At 51.9% G+C, this 15,213-nt stretch overlaps 1 protein-coding gene across 3 annotated transcripts in view; it reads right to left on the bottom strand.

Annotated features, from left to right (window-relative positions):
* LOC105183511 (LIM domain only protein 3) overlaps positions 1-10,787 on the bottom strand; it is a 90,289-nt gene extending 79,502 nt beyond the window's left edge. Inside the window, exons 1-2 of one of the 3 annotated variants that reach the window (XM_025303311.1) lie at positions 10,701-10,787; positions 10,433-10,475 (exon numbers count right to left, since the gene is read on the bottom strand). In XM_025303311.1, the coding sequence (XP_025159096.1) occupies positions 10,433-10,475; positions 10,701-10,748 (91 nt within the window). In that variant the 5' untranslated portion in view covers positions 10,749-10,787. Of the gene's footprint in view, positions 1-3,253; positions 3,825-10,432; positions 10,476-10,700 lie in introns of those variants that run through there. The other 2 variants (XM_025303310.1, XM_011141714.2) reach the window with 2 other exon arrangements.
* Between the last annotated feature and the right edge of the window lie 4,426 nt (positions 10,788-15,213).

Raw genomic sequence — 15,213 nt, 5'->3', positions numbered from 1 at the left:
CCGGACTCGATGATATTCCGCCCGCCAATCCCCGTGGAGGGTTCGTGGCCGGTATAGCAGCCCGCCGAGAGCCGTCGCTGCATCCTAGAGTGCAGCTGCAGCGCCGGCGCGGACTCTTGAGCCGCATTGCTAGGATTCTGGCGAGATGCGTCTAGGAGCGAGAGGTTGCTGACGAGCTCGCAAGTAACGCGCCGCTAGACATGGTCAGACTGGCATCCGGCCGCAAGCTCTCGACCTCATCGCAACCATACGCACGCTGGCCCCCGGAGTCCAGCCGGCTTTCGAGCTCTGCCGCCCGCCTATCCATCCGTCCGTCCGTCCATCCATCCGTCTGTCCAGCCAGCCGAATGCAGAGAGGGAGAGAGAGAGACGATATCCTGTAACACTCGCCCTCCTCGCTGCGCGTACCCTCCCGAGACCCGGCATCGGAGCGAGCAACGTCGAGACATTCGGGACACGACGGACGGACCGAGGAGAGATATGCATCATTTGGTTACCCGACTGGCCGACTAGCGCGTCTCCGATTGGCGTGCCTCCGATGCATCCCCGATCGGATCGGTCCAGGCGATCGGTATGCGAAAGGGTCCTCCAGTCAAGATTTTCAGCATAGCTGCGCGAGAACGCATGCCGCTCGGATTCGGATCCGCACGAGAGAGAGAGAGAGAGAGAGAGAGAGAGAGAGAGAGAGAGTCTGCGTGCCGATATTGTCGCTCGGCCGGGGGCCGAGCCCGCATGCAGTCGTGTGCTTCGTTACTGGAGAACGTTACGTCCGCCGCTTGGTAACCGTAAGCGCGATAGCGGCGGAAGAGTAATGGCCCGTTAATAGGAATACCGTATCGGCACACGCGCGACGCGATACCTACGTACGTCGCGTTTATCCCCTCCGGCTTTTGGGATCCGGCGCTTTCACGCACGCTGCGCTCGCGCGCCCTTTCTTTCCTCTTTCTGTCGCAGCGGCGGCGGCGAGACATCACGAGAGAGTCTCCGAGTCTCCTCGGCGTTCGCGATTTCCAGCGACTGGACTTTTGTCCAACCGGCGCGGCGACCGCGCGCGTTCGCATTGCGCGCTAAAGAGGTGCTAAGGAGGTGCTCATCGAGTTATCGCGCGTGCACGTAAGGAATTGTCTCCTTCCGCGACTTTGCTTCGTTCGGAATACTCAGGAGCGCCTCTCTCTCTCTCTCTCTCTCTCTTCCTCCGCCCTTCCACGCTGGCCCGCGTGGCCGCCGACTCTTTCCCGAGGGGACAAGGACCCCGCGCGCTCCGTAAGAGCTTCGCAAATGCTGCGGACGCATTACGATACACACGCGGACCGGTCGTTCTCGTCCGGTAGCGCGCGCATTCCCGACACCGAAATTGCATACCTTCGTTGTGCGCGCACATACGGGTCGGAAACAAACGAATAGGGTTGTTCGGGCACCGTAAAGGGTCCCCGGCGGGACGAGGTGGCGAGGAGACGCGGCAGGGTGGGCATGGGCTGGGTGACTGGGAGAGTAACGGAGGACCGGGAGTGAAGGGAGCGCGGGGGGGAGGGGCGGTGTGAAGGGAGCGAAACGCCGGTGGATGGTGGTGCCGGTGACTCGGTCGCACGAGAGAACGCCGAGGGGTTTGGGAAACGTAATCGCTCTGACCCCGCGCGCGCCTCAACCAACTGCCCCCACGCGCGTTTTCGCCCCCTCGCCCGCGCGCGCGCGCGCGCGCCCACACCCGCCGCTATTTATTGCTCGCACTCGGCCGGTTCACAACATAAATATGTTACACCTATGGCCGCACCTATATATATCGCGCCGAGTCCGCGAATTCTTCCGCTGCCGGCCGTGCGAGGAAAGAACCAACCGCCCGCGAACCGGAGGATCGGCCAAGGGGTGAAGAGCGGCCTCTTTCGTTCAGCTCTTTGGCCGTGCGCTTGTAATTCAGTGGTGGAAACAAAGAGAGAGAGAGAGAGAGAGAGAGAGAGAGAGAGATTTCAGAGTTTTTTGCCGATTAAATTAAGTTAAACGCGTTAACTCATTCTGACGCGCGATTTTACAGAGAAAAGAGTTATTTCTTTGTTCTTTTTGTATGGAATATATAAGAGGTATCTCAAAAGTAAAAGTGTCTCAAACCGTCGGAATGTCTCAAACAGATCTCGAAGTGCGGATCAGCGAAGTGGGTTTCTTCGCTGTTTCAGAGTCGTTTACGTTTTACGCTTGAAGTCGAGAATGTCTGAGTTTTAAGTGACTGCATGAGAAAAAGTAGGGATTGGATATTCTTAAAATATTCCGTCTCTGTCTCGCTGCTTTAGGGTCGCACTTGTGCGCCATATTTTATGCAAAAAATTCCTTTTTCTAAACGCTTCTGTTACTCGTCCAAGAAACGCCGCTCTGGGAGGGTGTATGAACGGAGGGTGCCTATTTGAAGGGCGGCGGAATCGAGGGTTAAGTTTCAAAGATAAAAGAAGGACCAACTGTTGAATATCGGCTCGCTTCCAGCCGCACAACCACAGAGTGCTATTATTCATCAAAAGTTTCTTGCACGCGTTATCCTATATAATACGAGATTCAAAATTATTTATATATTGTACGTTATCGCACAAATATATCGCAAACGCGATTGATTACGCGGTTGAAAATTATATTTTTCGCTCACTCGGGGGGGGGGCCGTTCTGTTTTCGCATTCCATATAATTAATGCAGCAATTAATTACATGCAGTGTAATCAACTCTTCTCCCAGTCCCAACTGTTTTCTAAACAATATTTGCTCGTCAATATTCTTTCTTCATTTAGTGATATACATTAATCGCCAATACATTAAACTGTAATTCCGTAAAAGTGATAATATAATATAGTATAATATTATAATGCAAGAAAATTACACATAATATCCAAATTAACGTTTTTACATAATAAAATCGAATTTTCAAAATGTAAGTGGACACATTAACGAGCAATATAATCAGACTGAACATCGGAGAATCAATTTAACGTAATATCTTAACAATTCAACATCAATCTTCATGATTTTTTCTCACGCGCAAAATTTTCGCTGCCATTTGTCGCAGAGGAATTTATTTAGCCTATTGTCTGTCTAGATAGTCTGCTATTTTGTTTTGAAACGACACGGATGCGAATGCACTCAACCTACTGTCATCTGCGTAAAAATGACTCCCGGACTTCAATGGTGGACAATTGCGGGGTGAAAGTAACGACACGAAACAACTGACGTTGTCTAATCCTCGTCTAATTCTACAAGCAAGTAAACAAGTTCTCTCTAACCTTGTCCGTAACTCGTCGGAATCTTCGTCTCTGCTGATGGTCGTTGAGCTTCGACAAAGACTCGGCGGACGTGAGTCTCGACAGGCTTCTCGAAGCACGATTAAGTCTGACACGTCACAGTAGTCCGGATATAACGACGTAGCCGATCGTTTGCATAAAACGCGTCGAAGGACTCGAGAAGGGGTTGGCGGGTGTGGAGGGAGGCAGGAGAGAGAGATACGCAAGGCTCAGGAACGGAGAATGAGAGAGCGAGGGTGAAGATGGCGGAGGGGGAGGATCGAGGAGGACGAGCTACAGAAAGAAGCAGCTGCGCGTGGAGGACGAGGAACGGGGCAGCAGCCTCTTCGATGCAGAAGAAAGATCGCGCTCGACTGTTCCCGGCGACGAGATGATAACGTCGTTTCGATCTCTCGCAAGCTCTCTCGCTCTCTTTCTCTCTGTCTCTCTCTTTCTCTCTCTCTCTCTCTCTCTCTCGCAAGCGCCCGTTCTCTCGCGCGCACCGGGCTCTCGCAGCTCCGCGAATGCACGTGCAACTCGGACGCGTGCCACGTGGTGTTTGGTCGGAGTGGCTCGGCCGCGAAAGCTGGAGCTGGCGCGACGAGCTTTGCAAGCTCTCGGCGCTTTCATTGGCCGATGGGTGGAAACTGCGCATGATTGCGGGTGTGTCCCGAGCTTGAGGGCGGAATAAGCTCGGGTCGGCGATAGGACACTCCGAAAGAGGGCACGTCTTCGTGGGTGGACACCGGGTGCCCCGGGTGCCACCCTCCACCCCCGCAAAGCTCGGAGCTTTTTCCTTAATCTCGTAACGAGCGCGAGAACTGCTCTCCCGTCCGAGAGCCGCACGAACTTGCGAACTGGTTTCTTCCGCGCGAACGGGCGTGCTCTCTTTCGAGGTAAATGGAATGGCGGCACACTCGGATGTTCATCGCCGCGCGGTGGAGGGAATCGCCTTCACCGCGAACGCGCGAGGATTAAACCTCAAGTAGTAACGCCGGTGTCGGGTCAGACACTTCGTGGTACGCCCGAGACGCGCCGCTCCGACCGAGTTCGATCTCCGAGCAGATTCAATTTTATCGACAAGACGGCGAAAGGAGGGGAGACAAGTGGAACGATGAAAGTTGTTATGCGTGATTATGTCACATAATAATAAAAGTTGTTCAGCACGATCTGTCGAATCTCGAAATCTTTATGCTGCATTAACGGTCTCGGAGTGCGAAGACACTTTTACATACGGTAACATTGCGGGAAAATATGGGTGCATACTTTGTTTTTTCTTCTTAATCCTCAATTAGTCGCAATATTCAATAAATTCAGGCGATATCATTTTGCCGTTGCTGTACAGCTTTCTTGATCCATTCTAACACTTATCTATTTATTCTTCACTCTTTCTTCTATATTCTAGCTGCTCTTGGTTAAGTGGCTAATGAAAGAGAAATCGTTTCAAGAAGCAGAAAGGAAACAGTGAAAAATTAAACTATATCTGCGAGATATTTCGCTCTTCTATTTATGGATGAAGAATACCGCGACTAACTGCGAGGGTTAATACCGTTTTCCTCTCGGGGACTCGAAGTAACCTCTACAATCTCCCGAAGATATCCGAGTCGATTTTTAATTTTAAAGAAACGCTGCTTTAAATATTCTACGTGCAGAATTAAAAGACAAGTCTCTGACAGCCTGCGCTTTGATAGCACAAATAAATTTTTACTCCAAAGTTCTCGCCTTTGTTCGCGTCTCGACGATGTAAAGTCCCCAGTTATACGATGCCGAGTCCCCTTGTATAATATCGAGAACCAGCTAAGGTAGTCCCCGACAAAAGTGCAAATATTGACCGCATGCGCGTGGTGCGAAATAGTTTTCTTTTTTAGCAACAGGTGGAAGGCACTTTCGAGGCATATTAGAAAAGAAAAAAAAAAGAAACAAAGAAACGGCCCGAAAAAACGGCTGATAAAAGGACGACGGGGGTGGTAGAAAGCGAGGGGAGGTAGGACAGGAAGCGCGAACGTCCGATTAATCGGAGCGACATTCCCCCGCCGACGTGCTCTCGCGATCGGTACGAGCGCGGTGCAAGCGCGATGTTCAAGCGATCGTCAACAAACGCGGACGGGCTCGTGGATATTTGACGAGGCTGTGCGAATCCGCGATAAAGCGAAAGTCTAATCACAGCTGGCCGATAAATAAATCGGGACGCGGCTAAACAGCCGCGCGCGGCGAGTCGGTCCGCCGGCGCTCGGGTTTGGGATTCGGGAGACAAGGCTGATCCTCCATCGCGTATTTACACCACGGTATGCCTCGGCTGATTGGCGCGTGCTCGTTCGTTTTACCAATTCACTCTCGTCGGCGGGCCGGTATTTGCGCTGCGACAGCCGCCTGACGCGCGATGTATTATCGATTATGGCGCGAGCGGATTTTCCGTTGACGCGCCAAGACATTCCGGCCTCGCGAGGTTCCGCGTCGCCTGGATCGAACCCGCTCTCGGGGGTCTATCCTTCTTGCAGAGTCGATCGCGGGAAAAGAGAAAAAGACAAGAGAAGAGAAGCGAGGAGAGCACGCTTTTGTGTTAGTGCAATCACGCGCGATAATCTCGAGGCCAACGTCGTGAGGTATCATATAATCACGTCGGCGACCGAGCGCGCGTCTTCTGCAATATTGACAGATGGGGGGGGGAGGGGGGGGGGGCCTCGCTCGTTTCCCGATGCGCCTTCGGCGGCCAGACGTCCGGATGTGAATGTTTAACGGTATGTCGTCTCAGCGGCCACCCAATTATACGACGTCAATTATTGATTAATTGCAATTATGACGCGAACGGTTTCGAGAGGACCCGATACGGATGTAACGATCGCCCTTTCATAAATTCGCAATGACGCGAGAGCGAGCGAGCGAGCGAGCGAGTGTGCGAGCGAGTTACACGCAGCGCCGCGCCCGGCCTGAGTGACGTGTCATTTATCGCATAACGCGAACGTTTATGCGCATTCGTGTCGCATAATTGCAATTAGAGCGGAATTCATTTACATCGACCGACATTCGATTTGTTCCGAGAGAAAGCCCGGGATTTACACGCGCTCTCGACGCGGTGGGCGCGCGCGTGCGAGAGAGCGGGCGAGCGAGCGAGCGCGTTTGTGTTAGTCGTGTCGGGATTTATTTCCGCGCACGTCAATGCTGCCGCGACAGTTCCGCGATGTAAATAGGATTGGATTAGCCGTTACCGTCCGCTCGCGAGAGCGAGGGACGGAGAAGGAGGGAGGGAGGGAGGGAAACGCAGGAGACGATCCGATCTCTCGTTACGCGGTAACGACGGAAGATAAACCGCCGAATGTCGCGATAGGAAGCGTCCGTCAAGAAACACGATTCGATCCCGCGCGACGTCTCGTGTAAGACGAAGCATCATCCGCTGCGAAAAAGATCGCCCACCGTCGACGTCGCGTCGTACACGCCAAAATACGAGTATATCGACGTATACGCGCCCGCGGGTATACCGGGACGTGGAGGATGATTTTTACACTCGCCCGCCATCAACGCATTCACTGCCAAGCACATTTTGGCAGACTTTCCGCCCACGCCGCTCAGATTGTTTTTATATTTAATAGAATAATAGAGTAGAATAATAGAATAGCGAATTGAATTACACAAAAGTGTAATATACACATAACAAATATGATAACATATTTATTTGCCTATTCTCTACGACGTACCAGAGTGACCGTCGCGCGACGTAAACAGAAGAAAGTCGTGACTTTCGAAAACTCAGCGGTGACCGTTATAGCTTGTGAACGCGATTTTCGCCGGAAATCAGGTCGGCGGTGTGCATTTCGTGTAAAACCACATCGAGCGCACGATACTTTAGGACCGAACGAATAATCTTTCACGCCTTTCAACACCTTTTTCAGCCAATTTCGGACAGAATGAGGCGGCGAGACGACGGCCGATGGGGCCAAGATGAGAGCCTGGAGCGTTTACCGCAGCGTCGCATTTTCCAATTACGTCGGTCCTCCGGACTACAACCAGATGGCCGGCAGCGCGTGAGCCGAAATTTTTTAGCGATTTTGGTGAAAAGCCGCTGGCATTTTAGCGGCGCGCGAGTCGGGATTAAGAGACAATGCTGGCGATCCAATTTAATCGAGCGATCGACGGCTAAACAGACACCGTTCGCATGCTCCCCGCCCGCGCTCTCCCGCAACCCCTCGTGACCGTTCTTTTAGGACAAATCGTCTGTGGCGCGCGACGCTTTCCCCCGTGCAGAACGCCCGGCGGAAAATATAATTCAGAGATATTTATAGCTGGATTACCGGCGGAATTGGGTATCTAATATACATGACCGAGCTGGCAAGTCGGCCGAGCTTTAATTGACCCGACGAAGAGCCGGCTTTCCGAGGATATCGCGCGCGGCGCGCGGCGCGCATCGAGCGGGCGGCCGCGAATTCCCGCGGACGACGGCCCGGTGAATGACGATGACGCGCGTTTGACTGTCGCGCGGGGGATGAATGTCGGATGTGATTTTACATCGCGGAGCCGCGATGATCGCGCCCGGCCAGCGAGGACTGGACAAGAATTTCTCGGCGGCTCTGGGGAAGGATTAGCCGCAATTGATAGCCACGAGAATGGAGGGACGTTCCCGAATTTGTCGTGCAGTTAGCCGCTCAAAGGCCGGCCGCGGCGCGTTTAACTGCGATACCGCGCGTCGGCCTTTAAATTAATATCTCCGGTCGAATATCTCGCCAACGAACGAACCCCGGCGATCTACGCGCGATCTGCGTTCATCCGAAGCTCGCCGATGTGGCGATTAAATGGAACGCGATTTCCCGGGTCTAAAGCCGCCACCCCCCCCCTCCCCCGCCCAAAGGCAAGATCTTGCAAAGTTGCCGGACAACTCGAGTCTTGAGCAACGCAACGGCGCGGCAGAGCGCAGCATCTCGCTCCGACGAGCTCACCGATGGCGCCAGCGGGCAAATTAGCCGAGCTCGAATCAGCGACGGTGGAATAATATCGAGAAAGTGTAAGACCGTCTCGGATTAGGTAGCTCCTGAATGCGCGCCATCCCCGGTGCTGCCTCCCTCGGCTCTACCCTTTCGGCGCGAGCGCGAACACCACCGGTCTCCGCGACCGGTAGGAAGGCAGAAACGACGGCAGAATCGCAGAACGTGCCGAATGCGAAATTAATTGGAGCCAGCCGGTGCGGCGTGCGGCCTCACCGCGGACGCGCAGGGTAATTTTGATCCGGATCCGGAGTTAGTGCCGGGACAGTGTTCGGTGTCCAGTGTCCGCCGCCGCCGCCGCCGCCGCCGCCGCCGCCGCCGGACGGACAGCGCGGCGCGGTTAGTGCCGGGCCAGATGTCGCCATGGGCGTGACGTCACCGGTTAACTACCCTCTCGTGGCCGACACTACCACACGCGCATATACGCGCGCGCGCACGCACGCACGCAGCCGAGCACCCACACGCGCGCTCTCGCGTGCACCCAGTCAGCCTTCGCCTTCGCCACTCGCCCGACGGACACGATATGCGGGGATGATTCTGATTAATTACCGATAGTTACACAAGCTGACGCCGCTCTCCGTTGACAACCCTCCACGATATCGCCGGACCGCCCGCGCGCGCGCGCGAGCGAGCGAGAGCGCGGCGGCCCTCCTTCCCTCCCTCCCTCCCTCTCGGCCCCGGGCGCGTCGGCATTCGAAAGTCGCGCGCGAGAGAGCTCTGGTTTTTTGCACGAGCCAGTCACCGCTGGTGAGTCTCCGTGCGATTTTCCCTGCGCGCCATGTGAGCGATATCGTAGTGTGAGTGAGAGAGTTTTGATTGGCAATTGAGACTCGCTAGATATTTCGAAGTTCGCTGGGGCGCGCTATGGCGCCAACGATATTTGGAGTTTCAGCAAATTACGTCAATAATGTAATTACGACAAATAATGTAGTGTATAAGGGTATAATTTTTGTCGGATCATTTCTCTCGCCGGCGACCAATGCGATTTATTAAGCCGCATGCGCTACGTGATATATCGCTTTGTTAGCTTTCAAACTGTAAACTCACCGCTGCTGCGCGTTCATGTGTCACGACGTGTCCAGTCGTGTCCCACGCAGGTGCCCGCCAGGCCCGAATTCAGTCCCAAATGTCCAGGTCTTCTTATCAGGCCCAGTCGTCGTCCCACGTTGCATCTCGCGACGACTGCAGTCGTCGCGAGCGCGATGCTTTCCACCCGGTATATTTAACGATTTGACACTCGAAAGCTCCATTTATCACGACATTTGAGAAATACACTCGCGAAATGCGCGTTAATAAAACACCGAAGACCGCGTCGGCACGCTTCGACAATATTTATGTTTTTTCGAGAAAATATTCCATTTCGCGAGCGATTGGACGTTTCCGGAAAATGAATATTTTTTATCGCACGAGTATTTTAACTTTCGACAAGCGCAACAAACGTGTATATATATATGCTGAATTTTGCTGAGCTTCGAACGAAATAACGTAAGTCGTGGGAATAACTTGGACTCTATTCGCGACTATTCCCGAGATATGTCAAGGTGTGTGTAGATCGTGCGTTTTTTTTCATCGTGACTTTGCAATAATAGTTAAATTTGTCGCGGGTAGAATAACCGCGATTATCAGTGGCGCTATTTTGAAGCGCCATTCTTAGGCGCTTTTTGCAACGCTCGAAATAAGCGGGAGATCACGCTGCGTGAATAATTCCGTCGCATAATTCTGAATGAGACATAATTTTCGGATTTCTGGTAAAAATAAGACGGTTGCTCAGGGAAGCAATCCCCCTCAATTGTCTCGAGCAATTTATTTCAATGGACGGCATGCGGGGATCCTTTACTGAGAGAAAAAAGTGTTTGGTACTTGAGAGATTGTAATTGCACAGCGAATTAATTATAATTGAGAAATCAGTTATTGGAGAGAAAGCGGTACTATAGAGTTATCGTTAACAACTATCGGCGTGTTGTTACTATCTTTTACACCGTTATTATTTTATGTTGAAATAACCATGGAATATAGCTAACACTGAAAATAACTGTAATTTGTATTGATACCAATTGTTTCTTTCTCTCAGTGAACAGATCTACAAACCAAATAAATCGCATTGATTCTTTCGTAAACACCGACCGGTGTTTACAACCGATGTTTACAACCTTTGGACAACCTTCATCCCAGATCCCATCACCTAAATAAATCTTTGTTTTCGACTCACCGAAATACCGGCAACTCAAGATCGGCCACGTTCTGCTACAGATCTGAAGCCAAAAATATAACATCGCTGGTCAGATACAGGCTTAACGAATTTCATCGGTACTTAATTGGGGCTTAACGAAATTAGTGAGGAAAATACGCGAGCTAACACTTTGTGACTATTGAAATGCAACGATTCTTTTATTTACGGACATCTTTTCCGATCAGTTTTCGATCGCAAGTGGTCGTGGAGTGAACACGCGTAAAATACAAGAATCTTAGAAACCAACCTTCGAGCCGATCCCGCTCGGCCCGAACCGGATCCTCCGGTTCGCCATCAGCGTTCACCGCGAAGCTGCGCCTCTCGAAAATCGCACTCAGCGTGTGGCCAGCAGATCTGAAAGCAAAAAGCAAGCAATTTTCTAGTCAGCTGCATGAAAAAATGCCGACATATCAAGAACGAGGACGCTCGAAACCGCGCACTCCTCTTTTGCACTGATCAAGGATATTGACAAAAATAATAATCACCCTCAGAAATGCAGCGCGCTGCTGTTGCTTGAAACACTCCTCGCGGGACGAAACACACACGCGTGCGAAACAACGAACCGCGAACTACGAACGATTCGGAAGATCCAGAAATCACTCGCGACGACTTCCAAGCCGCTCACCGTGTCCCGTCAAGAACTGCGCCATTGTCGCCCGGCGCTTGTAAATATATATACGTTGCCAGCGCCGCGACAACGCGTCCTTGGACACGCGTTACAGCCATTACTTGTTTGTCAACAGAGACGTTCCCTACAAAGGCGATCCTAACGCTACGGGTAATATTTTGCGTAACATAATCCCCCCTCTTGACGCTTTCAACGTATGAAACGCATAATTCCTCCGCGACGACAGCCGCGGTAACCGCGGTAACCGTCGATTTCCCGCCTCGCATGCAGGAAGCAACAACGAGATGACACGGCGTTTATTTCTTTTCCCTCTTTTTTCATGACAGACAGCGCCCGCTTTCGAGCAATTTCGGGCACGTCGCTTCTTCTAATCGCTCCGTCACGAGCCGGACACGTCGCGCAAAATCGCTCTAATATATCACTTCGCGGTGTATTCTAATAATTCCGGCGGATGTGCAGCGCGCGGCGCCATACGATAACGTACGCGGTAACGCGCGGGAGCGATTTATCGGGGGCGGGGTGGTGGCGTCATATATCGGATGGATCAAACAATCCGTTTACGTCTGATGTAGATTTTTCGGAACGTGTCGCGCTTCCCGCCTATCCTCCCGTCGGCCCCCTCCCTCCCCTCCGCCCCGCGCGCTCGAAACGTTCATTTATCGATTCGCCGAGGCTTAATTCATTTCGAGGGTTGCGGCGCAGGGGAAGGGAAGGATTGTTATTCGAGAAGGGATGAAACGGTGCGAGCAACAGTGCCCCTCGCGTCCGTCGTCCGTGCGTGCCCCTCCGCCGCTCCCTCCTCCTTCTCCTCCTCCTCCTCTTCCTCCTGCTCCGCCACCACCTCCTCCTCCTCCTCCTCCTCCTCCTCCTCCTCCTCCTCCCTCGCGCTTGCAACCAGCTCCGCGCGCGCGAGGCGCATCGGGCCGCGGCCGAGCGATCGGACCGCCAATATTTGGCAATTACGAAATATGAGTTTACATTTAATAATTGCGGTAAACACCGGCGGACGCGTCGAGTGGCCACAGGGGGTGAGTCCGACGAGATACGGTCGCGGCCGCGCGCGTCCGCTTGGGGTAAATTCCGATTTACCTTCCACCTCCCCCTTGCCACCGCCGCCGCCGCGTCATCCTCCTCCTGCAGCATCTCTCTTACCCTCGCTCGCGCACCGAACGATACACATTATTATTATTATGGACGATTTCGTTGCACCTTACCTTAGAGGGTCGCTGACGCGAACCCTCTACTCTCCCTCACGGGTGTGTATTATTATATATGTATATATGTATGTGTAGTTTGTCACAACCGGTGCGCGATCCGCCGGCTTCCAGTCTCGTAGCATTTTAGCCTGCCCGATCGGATAATTACTCCGTGTCACGCGCGTCATTCTGTGCAACCGCGCGAGAAATGACAAAAAATAATTCGTATCTGCGCCGGCACATATTTCTCCCGCGTTCGATGAAACATTGCGCGACGAGCGACGCGCACGCTGACGACGCGTCGACCTGCAGCCGTGCGTCGTGCGCGACACGGAATCCGCGTGTCTGCGGGTGCATTGTCGCGACCCCGGATAAAGACGAGGAGCAGCAGCAGCCGCGGGATAATTCGATTAATGCGAACTATCGCGAACTCGCGCGGCGAACAAAGGGGAGAGGTGGAGCGCGAGGCGGCAGGAGAACGAGCGGCGAAGGAGGAGGCAGCGGCGGCGTGGAAAGGGGGGACAGAGGAGCCAAGGGGTAATGTCGCGAGCTGGTAGACGAGGGAAGCACCGCGACAAGCCATTAATGACGATATGATCGATATTAGCAAATATTTCCCACGGGACACCGCGCCGCACGCCGCGCCGCACGCCGCGCCGCGCCGCGCCGCGCCGCGCCGAGCGGCAGGCCCGCCCAGGTATTTCGCGATCGTATTTGCGATCGGCGCCGGTTATCGGCAGCGACATTTATTCAAATGTAATATCTCGCCTGCGAACGAAGATTACCTGCCCGGGAAATGTGTCCCACAGGTACGCGCGCGCCTCCTCCTTCCTTCGTCCCGGCCTGATCACGTTGTCACTCCCAAGGAACCCATGGACTTTGTCTACGGGATTTCAGGTATGTATAGGTGCGTATATACGTGTGCGCGCGAGGGACATTAATAAAAAACAACTTACACACGAGGCGTCTGACGCAACGCGTATTCGCAACGGCGCTCTGCGCAGCGGCGTAAAACAAATTATCTAAGTATCAAGAATATATCGCATTCGCTCGCTTCTCCAGTCACAGTGGCAATGTTAATCTCACCGTTGTCACAATAAACGAGACGAAAGGGGGATCTGAACGAATCTATCGCGAGCGAGAGGAGCTGCGGCGTGACGCTCGTTTAAGCGTGCCTTCACCGCGCGCTTCAATCCACGTTTGCCACGCTCGACTTCCGCGAATCGGCGGTAAACGGGGTGCACGAACGCGTGGCAAAGAGGTTGTTACTTGTTTCACGTCGCTGTGTCGTCTCATTAGCGAGTTACAGCCGTTTGAATACTCCTTGTCGATCAGCAGATTTTAATCCGGTATTCCCGCCAGAGCGAGCGAAGCACTTGCTCTCGCGCCGGCGCACTGTGCTTCTCTCTCTCTCTCTCTCTCTCTCTCTCTCTCTCTCTCTCTCTCTCTCTCTCTCTCTCTCTCTGTGTGTGTGTCTCTCTCCCCCTCCCCCTTCTCTCTCTCCGAAGCGAATGACCATCACACGCGACCACGTGCTCGATCGACCACGTGCGTGGCTAGAATGGGACGAGGCCGCGGAGTGGGGGGGGGGGGGCAAGGCCGCGCTCGCCGTCACGCACAGCGCGAGGTCACAGTATAAAGCGAGAAGCACACATTCTTACATAAAGGCATAATGCAGAACGCATAAGGAAATGAACCAATCAGAGTCTTTCATTTCAAGCGTGACAATAGAAATGAGGATTCTGATTGGTTTATTTCCTTACGCGTTGTGCATTATGCCTTTATGTAAGAGCGTGTGCGCTTCCCGCTTAAGAAAGAACAGTAGGTTCACTCAGCAAAATAGGTGCGAAAATAGGTCGTTTGTCGCGCATTACCGAACTGCATTGCCAACAATATGGCGGCCAATAGCTGCCAAAATGTGTGAGTGTAAGCAACGATTAACCACCACATGACCGGATTTCTAATATAATATTGTTGTTTTATTAAAATCAGTAAAACGAATGAAAGAGGTGGGTAAAAATGTTGCATAATAAACTGCAAAAGTGCAAATTTAGATTTGCAAAGTGTTAAATTTTGTTTTAATCAGAATGTGTCCTCTTCGAAACAATGCAATATATATATAAAAAAAAGGCGAACCTCAATATCATTTAGTTTTCGAGATTTTTCATCTGTTACGTTTGAAATTTAGCACCCTGTATATATATACATCTTTCTATATTATAATTAGTAATATGCTATATATTATTAATTATAATATTATTAACATATTATGTTAATAATAGTTCATATTTTTATATTATTTTATAATGTATATTATAGATTTGACAGTAAATATTGAAAAGCAGCAATAAATCTGTCTCAGCTATTATTCATTGTCATTCAAATTATAACCCGCGCACAAGTAATAACCTGGCGGTCTTGTAGCACCTGAGATCAAAAGCACCGCCACCGAGTGAACCTACTATTCTTTCTTGTACCGTGGCGAGGTACCGTGGCTTTTCCGAAAAGCATTTGTGGAATGCAGCTATTGTTTTGCGTTCACGCGTCACACTCAGCATGTACCGGCGCCGCATCGTGGCGATCGAGAACGCAGATCGATGCAAATGTCGATCGTTTCATTCCACACAGCGACTTCAAATGAAAAACGTCGGAAAGGGGACAGCATCGCGTTTCCGATGAACGACAGGTCGTCTTCCTATGAAATGAGGTTTAATTAGCGCGGTTATGTAAATAGCGCGATAGATCGACCTTTGCGTTCGCATCGAAGTGGAAATTAATCCGTGTTATAAACCGATGGCAAGCTTAGATTGGATTTGTAATATGAAGCATCCGTTTCATGTTTTCCACGGACGTGTTTAACGGATGTAAAATGTGATTTAAAAGAGATGAGATAAACAATAATGGAAACTTTATTCTGATGCTGATATATTCGAGAA

Source organism: Harpegnathos saltator, unplaced genomic scaffold, assembly GCF_003227715.2.
Source record: "Harpegnathos saltator strain DR-91 unplaced genomic scaffold, Hsal_v8.6 scaffold539, whole genome shotgun sequence".
Classification (NCBI taxonomy): domain Eukaryota; kingdom Metazoa; phylum Arthropoda; class Insecta; order Hymenoptera; family Formicidae; genus Harpegnathos; species Harpegnathos saltator.
This window is presented reverse-complemented; position numbering and strand designations above follow the sequence as displayed.